The 18124-nt window shown below is 43.4% G+C and overlaps 1 protein-coding gene across 1 annotated transcript in view; it reads left to right on the plus strand.

Moving 5' to 3' along the window:
• tasora (transcription activation suppressor a) overlaps positions 1-18124 on the plus strand; it is a gene marked incomplete in the record, with an annotated part of 57296 nt that overhangs the window by 22157 nt on the left and 17015 nt on the right. The window contains 4 exon segments of the mRNA XM_024281166.2: positions 15681-15868; positions 15941-16201; positions 16277-16460; positions 16569-16691. Of these exon segments, the coding sequence (XP_024136934.1) occupies positions 15681-15868; positions 15941-16201; positions 16277-16460; positions 16569-16691 (756 nt within the window).

Here is an 18124-nt window from a genome sequence, read left to right on the forward strand (position 1 = left end):
AGTGTTTGTCTTTTCATAGTAATTTGTAAAAATATTATCAATTAAAGTTGCAGAAGAGCTCGTTATCCTTGTTGGCTTACCAGTAAGAGGAAAAAATGAATTTGTATAAACAATATTAAGTAAATCCACTGTAGAGTTCTCTTCATCATTTAAAATGTCAATATTGAAATTTCCAAGCAAAATACAGGCTTTATCTTTGTCACTAATCATCTTCAAAACAGAGGATAATGATTCATTAAAAATATGAGTATTACTATCAGGTGGGCGATAAACACACCCAATAATTAGAGATTTGCAATCTGGAATTTCTATGAATACGGTTTCAATGTTTGTATTCAGAAAATGGATTTTGAAGTCTTCCCTTTCAAAAAACACAAAATCTTCATGTACATATAAAGAAACTCCACCACCTTTTTTGTTTTTCTTGCAGACATGAATGCACCTCAGAAAGCATTCATAATTATGATTCATTTTAGTGCAAATGTTAACTTTCTGTTTTACAGCAGTAGGGTACAAATAATACTACATATTGATCTGTCAAGAAATAACTTTGATAAGTGCAAAAAACTTTATGGATATAAAGGTAAACTGCAGAATAGACTCATCTCAGTGTGAGAAATGTGCATGAGCACTGGGAGCTAAGATCTTAAATCTGGGGAGGAAAGGAGTCAAAACCATTGAGGTATACGTGCACATGTTCACTGGTGAGCTGGGAGTGATACTTGTTCTTAATGATGTTAACAGAGAAGGCTGGTTCACAACTGGAGCTAGAACCAATCATTGTTAATGTGTACAATGTCACGTTGATGAGAGAAGGAAACTTCTATTTTAGCACAAAACCTGTCAGGATCAGAGGATTCACATTGTTCTCTTAACACTACATCAGCCTGCACTCGTCCATTTGTAACAATGTGTGGCCTCTTTTTAAATAAATGACATCATTCTTCACTAAGAAGAGATTTTTAACAAAGATCAAGAGCTGGCGTCCCAAAGTAAAGCCATCAAAGTGAGTCTTAAAATTTCCAATCAACTTTTTGATCAAGTCAAAATAAGCAGTGACATGGATCCCTTTAATGAAGGAAAATGTTCACAGTTCTCCAGATCATCTGCAGAATGACCAGTTTCTTCTAAAAAGACCGAACAGCAGTCACCAAGTCACACGCAGAATCTTCTTTTTCTGCTGTTTGGTATAAAAAATATGAGTGTTCCAAACAAATGAGTGATGGCTGAGAGCAGGGATAGTCCTTCTGGCAGATGAACATACCTGTCAGACCTTTTCTTGAAGCTGCTGTCTCTCTTTCCCTCCAATATAGTTTCTACCATCACCTCCATCCACTCTGTGGTCATTTCAGTCACTTTTTGTGCTTGCCCAAAATCTATTCCACTCGTAGTAGTGAGCACTCGTGAGCTCGTTGTTGTGTTGTTAGCGTCTCTGTGTTGTACGCTCGTATTGTCATTTCAGTTCATGTATTTTCCATGTCCACCTCACTTATCCTGGCGGGTAATTTATGTCAAAAGTTTTGGGTTTTGTCTCATAGTGCCGCTTGATATTGGTGTGTAGCATGTATGAATTAATATTACTCAGAGGTTGTTGGTTTGGGCTAGAAAGGTTCGACTCAGGGAGGACAGTGAATGCTCAAAAACAACAGACAAGTCTAAAGGTGAGTTGCTGATGCAAATGTTTTTTACAATATACAGTGAATTCAAAATTTACAACACATATGAACAAAACACTTGAGTCCTGATGATGTTTTTTTTTCTATTAGTTCGTAGAGAGAGTTGTGATGGGAAAGAGTCTGGGTACTCCAGTTGGCGAAGAAAAAAAAAGAAAGAAAAATGCACTCCGGATGAGTTGTTGTAGAGTGTGGGGGGTTAGTCCTACCGCACTGGTGGTAGGATGGTAGATTCCAGTCTAATATCAGGTTCCTTTTAGCTCGCCATCCACAGAGGTTTTATCCTCACTCTTTTCTGGGAGTGGTAGACTCCCCAGTCGATACTGCATCCAATGCTCTGGTTGAGCACTCCAAAATCATCAGACACAACCAGTCAAGCGACCTGGCCTGTCAAAACAGCATTAATAAATTTACTATCCTCTCTTAATTCAAAGAAAACATTCATTTACAAATCCTCAATTCATATGCAATTCAAAGGAGAAAGTTATAAAACATTTCCATAATTTCATCAGGATTCATAGTTGTACAACTTCACTGTGAATAAATAGTTTCATTCATCTCAGTTCAATTCATTTAGTTCAATTCATGAGTACTCATATTTCAATATTGAGAATCAACAAAAATAGAAATAGTTTACAACCATTTTTACAACCATAACGTAAACAAACAATTGACTTAAGCTGACGCCCGCGCCAGCTGCATCAATTAAAAAAAACAAACAGATTCACTCACCAGTTTACGCTTCACTAATCGCTTTGATTTAATTTTCCCGGCTTCCGGTGATGAACGCCAATCTAATAAAATGCCTTTCGTCAGTAAACCGGCACAACGGGATTAATATTTTGCGCCTGCAAGTCAAAAGCCTACCTGCTGCAGCGGTACACAGCCGAGCTTCCCAACGAATGCATCTCTCATTGGCCTTTTGACACGCCTTTCAAAGTGAAAGTGACACGTCACTGCAGTTACGCAGTGCAAGGGGAACCGGCAGATTTAAAGAGACAGCGCAGAATTTCAGCTGGGTTACACCCTCCCTGCTTTAGTTCATGCGCGTCCACGTCGCACGTCAAGACCTTCTCTAAGATAAATCCGCCGCAACGGCTTGATCTAAAGCACTCGTGTAAGCACTTGACACGTTCTGAAGCAGCGTTTGAATAACAGAAACAAGTGGATTACCTAACACGGAATACTTAAGCCGACTCGGCTCTCGACGTTCCCTAGTAGACTGCCTGGGTGCTATATCTTCTCCCACAGAACTACATATCACATTAGTGGTGTTAGGCATTTCAATGTCTGGTGATGACTCAGATGGAACAGCAACTTCAACCTCAGGTTCCAGAGACAACCCGGCACCAGGTAAGGTTAGGGGTGCATTGGTAGGCAAGTCCTCTTCAACAGGAACAGGAGCTCTCACAGGTTGTTCGGACTTGTCATTTGAAGAAGTTGAGGGATCCTCTTCAGGCACGCGTTCTGCAACCTCAGGTGACTTGGACCCTTCGGGGCTCACAGTTGCAGGGACTGTGGTTGTAAAGTGGAGTTGCGGATCAGCAGGAGAAACTACTGGAGCTGATGGAAAGATATAGTCATCCAAGCTTTTGAATTCATGCTGTGGCTGCCCTAGAGGTTGTTGCACTCGGAACCTAATTGGTGACTAAACGAAATCCTCTGAAATGACAGACTCAGCATCTTCTTCTTTTGTAAACTCAACAGATTTAGACTGGAGTTTGGATTGACTCCGTGTTTTTGGTTTAACTGGAGAGGTGTCTGTGTCTGAAGACTGGATGGGACTCACTGGAAGAAACCCACAGGGCAGGAGCAAGTCTCTGTGAAGTGTACGGCTTGGCCCTTCCTTAGCCTCTGGTTTTATAGTGTAGACTGGGAGGTTGTCAGCACGCTTGGTCACTACATAGACATCGTGCTCCCATTTATCTTCCAGCTTGTGTTTCCCACGTAGCCAAACATTTCGGACAAGGACTCGGTCTCCAACCTTCAAACTACAGGGCGTTACTTTCTGGTCGAAGCGACGTTTGTTTTTCTCATTAGACTTTAATGCATTCTGTGAAGCCAGATTGTAACTCTCCTCTGAGCGTGAGCGAAGGTTCTTAACATACTCCGAATGGGAAATGCTAAGGGGTTCACGAACAGGTAGACCAAAAGCCAAATCAATAGGGAGTCGTGGGGAACGTCCAAACAGGAGTTCATAAGGCGTGAACCCTGTGACCTCGTTCTTTGTGCAATTATAAGCGTGCACCAGAGGTTTCACGTACTCCCTCCATTTGGACTTCTGTTTAGCCTCCAAGGTCCCAAGCATGTTCAAAAGCGTTCGATTGAAACGCTCCACCGGGTTACTTCGAGGATGGTAGGGAGTAGTTCTTGTTTTAATTATCCCAGCCACTTCACAGAGCTCTTTAATCAGCTTAGACTCAAAGTCAGGGCCTTGGTCGGAATGTAGGCGCTCTGGGATGCCATAGTGAACGATGAAGTCCTCCCAAAGACACTTTGCGACCGTTTTGGCCTTCTGATTTGGGGTGGGTATGGCGACAGAAAACTTAGTGAAGTGGTCCGTGAGAACCAATATGTCTTTGGTGTTAGCACCATCTGGTTCTAGTGACAAAAAATCCATGCACAGTAACTCAAGAGGACGACATGTTCTGATATTCACTTTTTCAGTTAAGGCTTTTTGCCTAACACACCGGTTGCATGTTGTAACCCTTCCGCTCTCCTTAGTTTGTTTACATTAAAAGTGGGGTCATCTGGACCCCCCAAGACAGTGCGCTGAACTTTTTTTATCTTTGATTTTTGAGTTTCACTAATGTCCATGACAGACATAAAATCCTGTCCACCTTTGTCATGGAAGAAATCACATATCAATATGTGGTTGGAGTCAACTGGACCCCAAAGAGAGCGGAAGGGTTAAAGGCGTGCTCCACATCTGCTGCCAAATGGGCCAAAAGAACCGTTGACGCAGCAAATCGAGAGTTCGCTCGATGCCCATGTGGCCCATGTCGTTATGCAAGGCTGTCAACACTGTAGGACGCAGATTTGGAGGTAGAACCAACTGAAAAACGAGGGTGTCTTCCTCTTGTCGTTTCCGGTACAGCACACCGTCATCCAGCTCCACTCCCCACCAGTTCCACTCCCTCAGAAGCAAAGGCAGCTCCGGAAGCTCATCCCTAACTTGAGGGGGGACTTTTTCACCAGTATTCAATTGGTGGATGACTTCACGGATAGTTGGATCATCTTGCTGTTCTGCTTTTATGGCATCACAGGACATGGGTGGAATGATTGGAAAGCCACTGAAGTCTTCCTTATAACAATCTGGAACAGCTTTGGTGGTAGCTGACAAAGACTCAATCAAAGCAGCATTGGAATGTAAAGGATCTGAATGTTTGTTTGTTCTCAGCAGCCCGCTGTCACAGATGGCGTCCGCAATGTCGGGGGAAAGTTCTTCCACGTCGTCGGTGTGACATGGCTGCTTAGTTAGGTGCTGAACCATTTCTAACTCTTGACAGGGGTGGTCTTCATCTGTCGCTCCTTGGTGAATACGTCTTGACAGGGCGTCCGCATCCCCATTGTGACGACCAGCCCTGTACTGCAGTTTGAATGCGTAAGTGGAAAGCGCAGCTAACCACCGATGGCTGGCGGCATCAAGTTTGGCCGAGGTCTAGACGTAAGTCAAGGGATTACTATCCGTGACAACAGTGAAGCTAGCACCATAAAGGTAGTCATGGAACTTCTCCGTTACACTCCATTTCAAAGCCAAGAACTCCAGCTTATGAGCTGGGTACCTCGACTCACTCTGGGACAGACCTCGACTGGCATAAGCTATTACACGAAGCCTCCCTTCTTGCTCCTGATATAAAACAGCGCCCAACCCCGTTGTGCTTGCATCAGTGTGCAGGATGTAAGGTTGCTTGGGGTTGGCAAAGCCCAGGACAGGTGCAGAAGTGAGTTTGGAAATTAGGGATGTAAAAGCATTCTGGCAATCAGGAGTCCATCTCTGACCAAATGAAACTTTTGGGTCCAAATAATTTCCAGCTTGACCTTTTTCTTTGATTTTGGATCGAGCTGGTGGGTATCCTCGGGTGAGCTGATTAAGAGGTTTGGCGATGGTGGCATAGTCTTTTATAAAGCGTCGATAATAACCAGCGAACCCAAGAAAAGACTGTAATTCTTTGAGATTACGGGGAACTGGCCAGGATTTCAAGGTGGAAATCTTCTCTGGGTCCGTTTCTACTCCTCTCTCAGACACAACATGCCCTGAATACCGCACACTGGTCTGAAAAAATTTACATTTATCAGGTGACAGCTTTAAGCCAAACTCCTTTAATCTGTTTAACACACTGTGGAGGCGTTTTTCATGTTCTTCAAGGGAATCAGAAAAAAATATCAGATCATCAATGAAGACAAGAACCTCACGCAGATGTAGATCACCCATACATTTTTCCATCAGCCTCTGAAATGTGCTTGGAGCATTAGTTACTCCTTGAGGCATTCTGTTCCATTCCCAGAACCCAAGCGGAGTGACAAAAGCAGTCTTCTCCTTGTCTTCTTCAGCCATCTCTATCTGATAATAACCGGACTTCAGATCCAATACGCTGAACCACTTAGAACCATGCAAAGCCGCAAATGATTCCTCCAAATTGGGTAAAGCATATGCATATTTGATGGTCTGTAGATTCAGCTTCCGGTAATCAATGCAGAGTCGGACATCACCATTCTTCTTACGGATCACCACAATTGGAGAAGAGAATGAAGACTCTGATTCTCTGATGACACCAGCCTCAAGCAAATCCCGTAGATGATTCCGGACTGCTTCCAGATCCTTTGGATGGATGGGACGTGCTCGATGCTTGAAGGGGGTTTGGTCCAGTAACTTTATGTGATGCTTTACTTTGCTCGTACAGCCAAAGTCCAAGTCATGTTGGGCAAAGACCTCTGGCATGTTGTTTAACTTTGTCGTTACACGGTCCTTCCATTCAGGAGGGATGGGCGAGTCCCCAAAGTTGAACTCCATGACCTTTTTGTTCTCTTTGACTGTAGAGACAGTAACGTTCTGTGACAAAATGGTTGGTGTGTCACATACGTCACCAATGATTGATAGGGCTGGGATCAAGACATCTTGCTTGGATTCATTCGTCAGTATGACAGGAACTTTATAGGGTGAATGTTGCGGAAGAGTAATCAGGCAACTTTGTACACAGAGCCCACCAGGTAAAACGGAAGAAGGGTGCTCGATGATTGCCCATTTACTCAGGGTTGTGGCATCCATCTTAGCGGAACCCTCTAAAACTTTCGTTTGGCCTGCTCCAATGAGCACTGGATTTGGACTTTGCAATCGTACAACTCCAATTTTTCCTGCTTGGTTCTGGTTGTAACGAAGTTCCAAAAATTTCAGAAGGGCTTTGTACCCATAAACCTTAGGCTGGTAGGTATTGCAGTCACTGTCAAGATATTTATTATATAATACTTCAAGGGTGTTCATTCCAATGGGTACAGGGGTTGCGTTCTTGGGACGAACATCTGGTACTATCGATGCTAAAGTTTGAACCTCAAACTCATCTCCAAGAAAATCAGAGGGAAAAGTGATGGTGGTTTCTACGTATCCTAAATACGGCACAGATTGTCCTGCACCTTCCACTTCTAAAAGATGATTCAAAGACTTTACAGGTTGGTCTGTTAACTGTTTATTGTAGAAAGAAACAGGAATGGTGGTTACTTGAGAGCCAGTGTCCAACAAGCAACAACACTGCGATCCAGCAACATTCAGCACAGCAGTACACTTTGAGCCTATGAGCCCTCTTCGCAGTATGGTCTTCTTGGAGTTTGACAGAACTGTACACTGAACCACTTTTTCTTTTTGGGGACTTGCATGACTTTTGGCTCCCGTTTGTCCCACAACAGGCACCATTTCTAGTTTAACGACTTTGATGAAAAAGTGCTTTGGTGTTTTGAGGCAAACTGCTTTTTTTTCTTAGCAACTAGTGCAGGATTTGGTTCGCTTTGGCACTGTGGCCTTATGTGTCCATCCTCACCACACCTGAAGCAGTAACCTGGTTTGGGCTGTGACGTAACGCCGGTAGGTGTTGATTTCTCAGATTTTCTTGGTTGCTTTGAATACATCTGGTTCTTGGTTCCTGCTGAAGGTGATGCAGACTGATTAGCTGTTAGCAAAGCTAATTGTCGTTGGACATCAGCCAGTTGTCGTGCAAGTTGTTGCGTGATGTTAGTTAATCGAGCTACAGCTCCTTTCTCTTCTGTGGTGTGTACAAACTGAGCATGAGTGAAAACTCTTTGCTTTGTTGCTCCCAAATGTTGCTTCATGCGCAGAGCTTTTGCTTCTTCTCTATCTTCTTCAGTACGAAGTACAGTAACTCCGCGAAGGATGGTGGTTGAGTCTTTTTGTGCTTCAGGTTGAGTTCTGAAATTAAGTTGTCATCCCAGCATCCTCGACAAAACTGATTTAGAAGATGACGGGGAATATCCGCTTCTGCAGCTCCACCTCTCTTAACTGCAGAGGTGAGTGACACTTGCAGTCTGTGAAGATAGGTCGATGGTTTCTCACCAGCATTTTGGTAGGTGTCCATAAACTTTGCAAACAGTTCATCTCCGTCCTGTACAGTGGCATAGCCGGAGTCCAGGGTTTCCAGGAAAACTGCAGGCGGTGTGTCAGAACTCAGATGTTTAATAATGTCCAGAGCAGGAGGTAGGAGACTGTCAATGATCTTCCTTGATCTTTGGAGATCAGACACAGCAGGGTCTCTCAACATCACGCCTACTGCTGATCTCCAGGTGTCGTAGTTTGCTTCATGGGCTGGTCTAGGTGTCCTTCCTGAGAAGGGCTTGAGTCTTTGATAGTGTGGTGACTCCTCACTTTTCACGATATGCTCCACCACATAACGTTGAACCTCAGGTGGATTAAAATCCAGACGAGGGACAGATGGATGAGATGGTATTGGCTGTGAGGCTTGACCCGGCTCCATACTTGGGGTGGAGGGATTTTGGTCTTCAACATCCTATCAGGTTCCTTTTATCTCGCCATCAAACAGAGGTTTTATCCTCACTCTTTTCTGGGAGTGGTAGACTCCCCAGTCGATACCGCATCCAATGCTCTGGTTGAGCACTCCATAATCATCAGACACAACCAGTCAAGCGACCTGGCCTGTCAAAACAGCATTAATAAATTTACTATCCTCTCTTAATTCAAAGAAAACATTCATTTACAAATCCTCAATTCATATGCAATTCAAAGGAGAAAGTTATAAAACATTTCCATAATTTCATCACGATTCATAGTTGTACAACTTCACTGTGAATAAATAGTTTCATTTATCTCAGTTCAATTCATTTAGTTCAATTCATGAGTACTCATATTTCAATATTGAGAATCAACAAAAATAGAAATAGTTTGCAACTATTTTTACAACCATAACGTAAACAAACAATTGACTTAAGCTGTGCCAGCTGCATCAATTAATAAAAACAAACAGATTCACTCACCAGTTTACGCTTCACTAATCGCTCTGATTTAATTTTCCCGGCTTCCGGTGATGAACGCCAATCTAATAAAATGCCTTTCGTCAGTAAACCGGCACAACGGGATTAATATTTTGTGCCTGCAAGTCAAAAGCCTACCTGCTGCAGCGGTACACAGCCGAGCTTCCCAACGAATGCATCTCTCATTGGCCTTTTGACACGCCTTTCAAAGTGAAAGTGACACGTCACTGCAGTTACGCAGTGCAAGGGGAACCGGCAGATTTAAAGAGACAGCGCAGAATTTCAGCTGGGTTACAGGTGCTTTTAACAAAAGCAACAGCCTCCACATGTTTTTAATCTTGCAGAACTCACCGCTGGTAAAATGAAAGCGAAAGCTTCGGTCCACTCGTGTCGAAAGACACGATTTTCAGAGTCCACTTTTCTAATTTTAGACAGCACAATTGTTCATTCAATCACTTGATAACTTTACGTCCCAACATGTAAACATTAGCATTACACTCTTTGCGGTTGAAGGACCCCGGTAAACACGTAGCTGTCCTCGCCCGGGCCTGTTCATTCACTCGGTACAACACATGGGACATCTATACACGCCCTGCGAGCAGCTACCAAACTACAACACCTTTAGGACTTATTAGGTCCAGGTGGTGCAAGGAGGACATTGTGAGCCACCGTAGGGGCTGTCACGTCCAAACAGTAAAATCCTATATAAGTATGAGGCGATGACCAGCTAGCCGCAGTACAGATTTCACTCACACGGGATCCCTAAAACGGAGCTCAAGAAGTGGCCATGCTCCTGGTCGAGTGGGCTCCCACACCTTGAGGCAAAGGTAGACCTCTACTGTCGTAAGCAAACCGAATAGCTTCAACAATCCAATGTGAAAGCCTCTGCTTGGACAAAACCTTGCCTTTGGCAGGATTACCAAAGCACACAAAAAATTGGTCCGACAAGCGCGTTGTTTGAGTGCGGTCAATGTATGTGCGTAATGCACGCACAGGACACAACAAATGCATCCGCCTCTGGTCCCCGGATGCAATCACCATAGAGTTGTACTCTAACGAGATTATTTTTGGTAAATATGCAGGATTTGGGTGCAAAGTGACTATGGACTCATCTGCTGAAAACTGTGCACGAAGGGTGACAGAAAGCACTTTGGTGACTCCCATGCACTTCGCAGAAGTGAGAGCCAAGAGCAAAGCTGTTTTATATGAAAGAAATTTCATATCAACTTATCTTTATTTTAACACAAAATAATGAATAAAATAAATAAATGAATAAATGTAAAAAATGAATAAAAAAATCAGTCATTAATAAAAAATTTAAATAATAATTACCATACAGCAGATACAGACGAATGAAGAAACCACATTTTGACTGACTATAGAAAACCCATTATTTTTATTCAGTTTCAAATGTATGTATTAACAGCTCCTCCTTCATTTCTGAGCTGAGAGCAGCACGCTCACTGAGATTCTGCTCGTGCGTGCATCACTCACGCACGCGGAAGTAGTCAGTCTCTCGCTTGAGGACTTTTTCTGCTCGTGGAGGAGGAAAAAGCGCTCAAAGGGTCTGATTTGTCCTCCAGGAATGTTGTATGCGTACGCGGAGATGTCTTATTTCTGCGTGGAGTTTTTGACATAAATGAAACGCCATATGTGTCTCCCATTCATTCTAAGAGAGACATCCACAGACGGAGCTGGTTGCTCCTCCCACAGCCGGCCCGGTGTCTGAAACACGTTATTTTGACAAGTGGCAAGCTGTGTATTTCCACATGGTGACAGAGGGGAAGGGCGTGCGAATCGCGTTCAGTGTGAAAGCACCTCCAGCGTCTTCATGACTCCTCCGCCCAGCTGACTGGAAGAATGAATGAATGAATGAATGAATGAATGAGGCACTGGACAGCCGCGCTGATGTCCCGCCCTCCAGAGATACCTCTCTGTGATTGGTTTGTTCAGCTCTGCACACAGCAACTGTCATTCATATCAATCTTGCGGGCCGCAACTAACAGTAATCTTTCACATTAAGACGCGGGCAGCAAATTATCATCCCCAGGGCCGCAGTTGGCCCGCGGGCCACAAGTTTGAGACCCCTGATCTAGATGAATGCATGTCTCCATCCATGTATCCATCATCCATCCATCATCCATCCATCAACCATCCATCCATCAATCATCTATCCATCATCCATGTATCCATCCATCCATCATCCATCCATCAATCATCTATCCATCATCCATGTATCCATCCATCCATCCATCATCCATCCATCAATCATCTATCTATCATCCATGCATCCATCGTCCATCTATCAATCCATCAACCATTCATCTATCCATCATCCATCCATCCATCCAACCATCCATCAACCAACCATCCATCAGCCATCCATCAACCAACCATCCATCCATCATCCATCCATCCATCCAACCATCCATCAACCAACCATCCATCAGCCATCCATCAACCAACCATCCATCCATCAGCCATCTATCCATCCATCAACCATCCATCCATCAATCATCTATCCATCCTTTTAACCCCAGTGTTTCCTGTGGGATCTATCATATCAGGGCTTGTTTGCTTGGTCTGGGGTCGTTGCCGTGGTTCTCGCCCTTGCTGGGGCGGCCGAAGTCCTGCACTGCAGCCTCACAGCTGTGGAGTGGACGCTGTGGCTGTCCCGGTCTGGGTGGGCGCCATGGCGATGCTCCTTTGTCCAAGCTGGTTCCTGGTATGATAGAATCCTCCATACCATCTCCTCACAGCAGAGCCAAGCCTCAAGTTTGTTTACAAGTTTTTTTTTTTTTTTTCTCCCTTAAGTTTTCATTGTGTGTGGGGTCATGGGTGTATGTGTTTTGGGGAGGGTGTGTGTGTGTGTGTGTGAAGGGTGGGTTGGGCTTTTACTGTGTATGTTTTGTTTTTAAATGTGAAGCGCTTTGAGTTGCACTAAGTATGAAAGGCGCTTTTATAAATAAAGTTTGATTTGATTTGATTTGATCATCCATGTATCCATCATCCATCCATCCATCAACCATCCATCAATCATCTATCCATCATCCATGTATCCATCATCCATCCATCTATCCATCAACCATTCATCTGTCCATCCATCCATCCATCCATCCATAAATCATCTATCCATCCATCTATCTATCCATCCATCTATCCATCCATCAACCAACCATCCATCCATCTATCTATCCATCCATCAACCATCTATCCATCCATCTATCTATCCATCCATCTATCCATCCATCAACCAACCATCCATCCATCCATCTATCTATCCATCCATCAACCATCTATCCATCCATCTATCTATCTATCCATCCATCAACCAACCAACCATCCATCAACTGTCTATCCATCCATCTATCTATCCATCCATCTATCCATCCATCAACCCAACCATCCATCCATCAACCATCCATCCATCCATCTATCTATCCATCCATCAACCATCTATCCATCCATCTATCTATCCATCCATCAACCAACCATCCATCCATCTATCTATCCATCCATCAACCAACCAACCATCCATCAACCGTCTATCCATCTATCTATCCATCCATCTATCCATCCATCAACCAACCATCCATCCATCAACCATCTATCCATCCATCTATCTATCCATCCATCCACCATCTATCCATCCATCTATCTATCCATCCATCAACCAACCAACCATCCATCAACCATCTATCCATCCATCTATCTATCCATCCATCTATCCATCCATCAACCAACCATCCATCCATCAACCATCTATCCATCCATCTATCTATCCATCTATCTATCCATCCATCCACCATCTATCCATCCATCCATCTATCTATCCATCCATCCATCTATCCATCCATCTATCTATCCATCCATCAACCATCTATCCATCCATCTATCTATCCATCAACCATCCATCCATCCATCCATCAATGTTCTATCCATCATCTATGTATCCATCTTTCTATCATCCATCTATCCATCCATCAACCATCCATCCATCCATCCCATCTTCTATACATCCATATATCCATTAATGGTGTAGGGGGAAATCAATTCGGCCACATATCATGATTTTTCTTTGGCAATAATCGTATAGATTTAAAATGCCGACAAGATGGTAATTTAATTAACTATAAGTGTCTCTCAGAGTCTTTCTTTTGTTTTCTAACTTAACCCCAGATCACGAATTGGCAGCACACTGAGCCCCTATGAGCAGCTCTCCACCGAACCAAAACGACAACAAGATCTGGCCGGAGCCAGCCTCTCGGTTGTTGTTGTTATGAGACATGTGCTACTTAGTTTTTAATCAAAATGGATACCGAACTGAAACTCTTTATTATGTTGCTGCCAGTATCACATAAAAATGCAGATTGTGGTGCTTTGTAGCAGCTCAGATAAAACCGAGTGAAGCAATCCAGCTGCACAGTGGGATATGCACGGAGCTTAAGTCCAGGGATATTTCTCAATACAATTTGTATTGTAAGACGCATATCTCGATGCATATCGTAGCGCCAGACTCTTGCCTATACACACTCCTGATATCCATCCATTTATCCAGTGATCTATCCAACTATCCATCCAGACATCCATTAATCCACCCATCCCTTTGTCCAACCATCAATCCCGTCAGAAGAGAAAACATGTAATTTATGTATGAAATCTTGGAGACACATTAGTATTGGGTGAGTTTATTCTTCCTAAATATAAACTTGCTTAAACCTATTGTCTTATTTGGTTCAAAAGATGTGTTTGGTTTCTGACTCCTGAGATGTTTTTAGAGATAAAGAGAAGGAGAGAAACAAGATTTCTGTCACATCAAAAACAACTGAATTCCTGAAATAAATTCTGGAAGGTAAGGTTGTAAGGAGGGCTGCACAATGATGTAGTGGTTAGCACTTTAATCTCACAGTGAGAAGGGTCCTAGTTCAAATCCCAGCTGGGCTCTTTCTGTGTGAAGTTGGCATGTTCTCCTGGTTCATGTGAGGGTTTTCTCTCGCTTCCTCTCTAACTGAATGATTGTACTGAGTCCAGCACAATCCATTTCCCAAAGGATTCACTTGTAATATCCCAAGTTATCACGTATTCATGGCCTCACAACGTGGATGCTGTAGTGTAGAGGAAGGGAAGGCACGTTACTCTCCGCTGCCTGTGAGGACAGTTTGCAGAACCAGATGGAAAATTACAGACTGCACAAACCTCCATCCTCCACAAAAACAAGGATTTAAAACATGTTCTCACAAAGAAAGCAGCTGAAAAACTTGATTTCCAGATGCCTTCATTGTTCCACTTGTTTCTTGAGTTGTTTTAAGCATAACTGTGATTCTCTGAGAAATACCCTCTAAACTGCATTTGTCACTTTAATTTCAAATGAATCATATTTTTTCTGATCATATCCAAAGTCACTTTTAAAAGTCCAAGTTATGTCTCTAGTCTCAGTTGTCAGGTAAAATATCCATGTTAATTTGAAGCTACTATTAGATTTTCAGTTATATGTATTTAATTTGTTTTTTAACTTTATACAAGAAAATAAAAATCTGAGAGTGATAGTGTGATTGAGACCCCTGCGCTACAGGTACGCTCACTGAACAACACGTTGGTAGAATCAATGTGGATCACGTTAAAAGTTGATTTATTGAGCATGAATTCATCCGACCACATTTGAATGAGTTTCCGTGTCTCATCGTTGTGGTTTTATGACATTGTTTTGAAGAGAATTCAGTTAAAACTACGTTAGAGCCTTAAGGTGACGTCACGGCAGCAGCCCGCGCACGCCGCGTAACGAGACACAGAAAAGAGAGTTATACGTTTTTCAGTGGTGTTAAAATAAACGTTCTATCAAGTGAACAGTTGGATCAATTGTTTCCTTTTGGATAACATGATAATCTAATGCTCTACATTTGTCCACGGCTCATCGATCACCTCATTTCTAACATGTTTACATCACGTGACTGTCGGGTACGGTGGCCGTTTTGGTTCAGTTCTTCCACTCTCGGTTCGTTTCATATTCAGACTGAGGAATCTCAGAGTGAACAGAAGTTCAGTCCGAATGGAAACGAAGCGAGATTACATTTAAAAAATGGATCCGGGAGCGGTTCCTGGTACAGGAAGGTAGTTATCTCCTGCCACAGCTCCGCAGAGAAGATGGGTGTGTTTTTGTTGTAGACTGGGGGCGGAGCTTGCAGCACAGACTCTTCCTGGAGGGGGCTGTTGGAATCGATCTTGTGTCAGCACGTTTCCATCCGCTTGTTTTTGTGGGTATGGGAGGGGCTGCTGCAGACAGTGCAGGTTTTTAGAGGATTACTCTTAAATGCATGAATGGATCAAGATACCGCTTTGGGGTTCTTTATAGTGAGGAATGAACAGTAAAATGCATTTAAAACCTCAAAAAGTAGAATTTTCATGGTAGGGCCCCTTTAAGGGGGAGCAGCAGGTAGAGACAATGTTAAAAATAATATTCAAGTTACACAAAAAGGTTGACTGAAATGTTTCCTGTTGCTTCTCTCTTTCCTGCAGCATCCCGGTGTGACCCCTCCACACAAGAGTCCTCATGGTCCCACCCCCCCATCATGCCGCATCTGAATGCATTCATTCCAGCGTTGCATCACGCCCTGGTGAAAGTCAGGGCTAACCGCCCCTCCAATCTGTCTGCTGGTGTGGAGCACCAGATTCAAGAATACTTCAGCGGCCTGAAGGACGGCAGCGTAAGAGCTCCGCCCCTCCGATCCTCATCCTTCAGCTTCCACACATCTGCAGTTCTTCTGCTTCCTCTGCAGGTTCGTCAGCACTCTATGAGTGAGTATGACTCCATTCTGGACGAGGAGGGTAAAAGCCTCCCCCCGCCCAAACACCATCAGTTCAGCAGGGACAGCTACCTGCACTCCTACCTGTCCGGGCCAGACCTCTACCTCCTGCCGCTCGTCCAGGCCAAGCACGCGGTGGAGGCTCACCGTGGTCCTGAGCCGCCGCAGGATCCGAGGTCCCGGGACCGCCACAACGCAGCAGGGAGGGGGGTGCAGGGTAGCAGTGACCACAGGGTAAAAAAAACTCTTCATGAGACGCGTAAACACAACAGCCCACCATCTCACCTGATGGGTCTGCAAACCTCTAAGGTGCAGCAGCTGTTAGACCTGGTGATGACCTGCAAAAGGAACGCAGAGAATGAGCTGAGGTGGGAGAAGGGCGAGGGCGGCGGCACTCCAGAGAAGAAGAGGAAGTTGGAGCAAGAGACGGCAGAGCGAGCGCTGAAGTACTTCAAAGCTTCGCAGGAACCTGAAAAGCTCAACAGGACTCCAGGTGAAGCAGAAAAGATCCACAATGCACCATGATTGACCAGGAAAAGATCCCCACCAGAACCTTTTACCAACTTTGATGACTTCTTTATTTTTGTGTTTCTGTCTTAAGGAAGCAAAGCCCCCCCCGCCCCGCTGTCACTCTCATCTGTGATGCAATCCTTTGGGTTACAGGACGTTGATTTGAGGGGAAACGGGTCCAAACTCACCGCTACCCTGATCGGCCAGCTGAGAGGTGACCACGAACTGTCAGCTGATGGCGTTCATTATATTAATATAACTATAGAATTTGATGTAGGAATAAAATAGTTTAGAGAGAGACTGTAAGACCAACTGAGCAGTAAAACACCAATCAGTTCCTCTTTTGGGAGTTTACGTCTCAGTTAGAAAATTATAGTTTTCCATTTCAGGAGCATGTGAATTTAAGATAAATTTGCTCCTCCTCCAGAAAAGAAGAAAAGAGTTTCATTGCAGTTGTTTTCAGAGTTGATGTTACCACGACCATAGAACCTCCAGAACCTGCTCGAGATCTTTGGATCATCTGAAATGTCAAATCTGTTTTTCATTTGATTGAACCCCAGGTCTCATCCAGACCGCCAATCAGAACCCTCATGAAGCACAGGGGGAGGGGCCAAAGGAGTCCAACCCTTTTGGAAGCCTGGCGTCCAAGCTGGGCCTTCCCACCAACTGTGACATTGATCTGCGGAAACAGGAGGAGCTGGAGGTACCTGAATGTTTGAGATCTAACAGGAGTTCATGCAGATTTGATCCTGAACTCTCCTCTGACGGCTGTGGGGGGGTCACTCAGGTGGTGGCTGCAGCTTAGGTGGACGTGGGACAGCATTTCTGTGCTCTGGAGCTCCTGCTTATGAGAGCAAAGTGACTTTGGCTTTTTGGCTTACCGGTCTCATGATTCTTCAGGGTTTTTGAAAAGAATTTAATCGAGTTTAAACAAACACTTTTTTATATTTTAATGCCCACCATAAATAAATGTATTATTCTATTTAAATGTTTTCTTTAATTTCTGATACTTCTGATAGTTCTTTTCAGTTAGAAAGTACAGTACATACAATCTACATAAAGAACAGGAGTAGGATGAGTTTATAACTACCCCATTCTTATTATTTCAAATAATACAAATCAGAGCCTCCAGGATTTCACAGAAGATTTTTATGATTGTTGCCACCTAAAACGCCTGATGTTGTGGCAGTTTTTGTGAAAAGTTGCAACAAAAGTTTGATGTTTTTTAATATATTTTTAAAAAGCGCCTAAAAAATTTGACTCATGAAAAAAATTCACATTCTCATATTCCAACTCTTTTACATTGTGACACATGCACTAGGAAAATACTTAACCATCACCTTATACAATGGTGTTGTACTGTCATTTAATTTGAATAGAACCGTGAAACAAAATGAACTTTAGGGCCTCCCTGCTAACAATAACACAAGAATTTGTGTATTGATTTAAAGCGTAACCAAACCCTAAATCAACTTTTTTGGCTGTTTTCATCTGTAAATCAGCCTTTAAAAGTACTGTCTGTTGGTTGTTACCAAATTTTTGACAAATTAAAATAAACGTGTTCAATTCATGAAAATATTGTCTAAAACCGTCTGTGTGCTGTCATCTACAGGTTGAAATGATGTATTGCAGTTGAATTTTCTGATT

This window comes from Oryzias melastigma, linkage group LG6, assembly GCF_002922805.2.
Source record: "Oryzias melastigma strain HK-1 linkage group LG6, ASM292280v2, whole genome shotgun sequence".
Taxonomy (NCBI): Eukaryota; Metazoa; Chordata; class Actinopteri; order Beloniformes; family Adrianichthyidae; genus Oryzias; species Oryzias melastigma.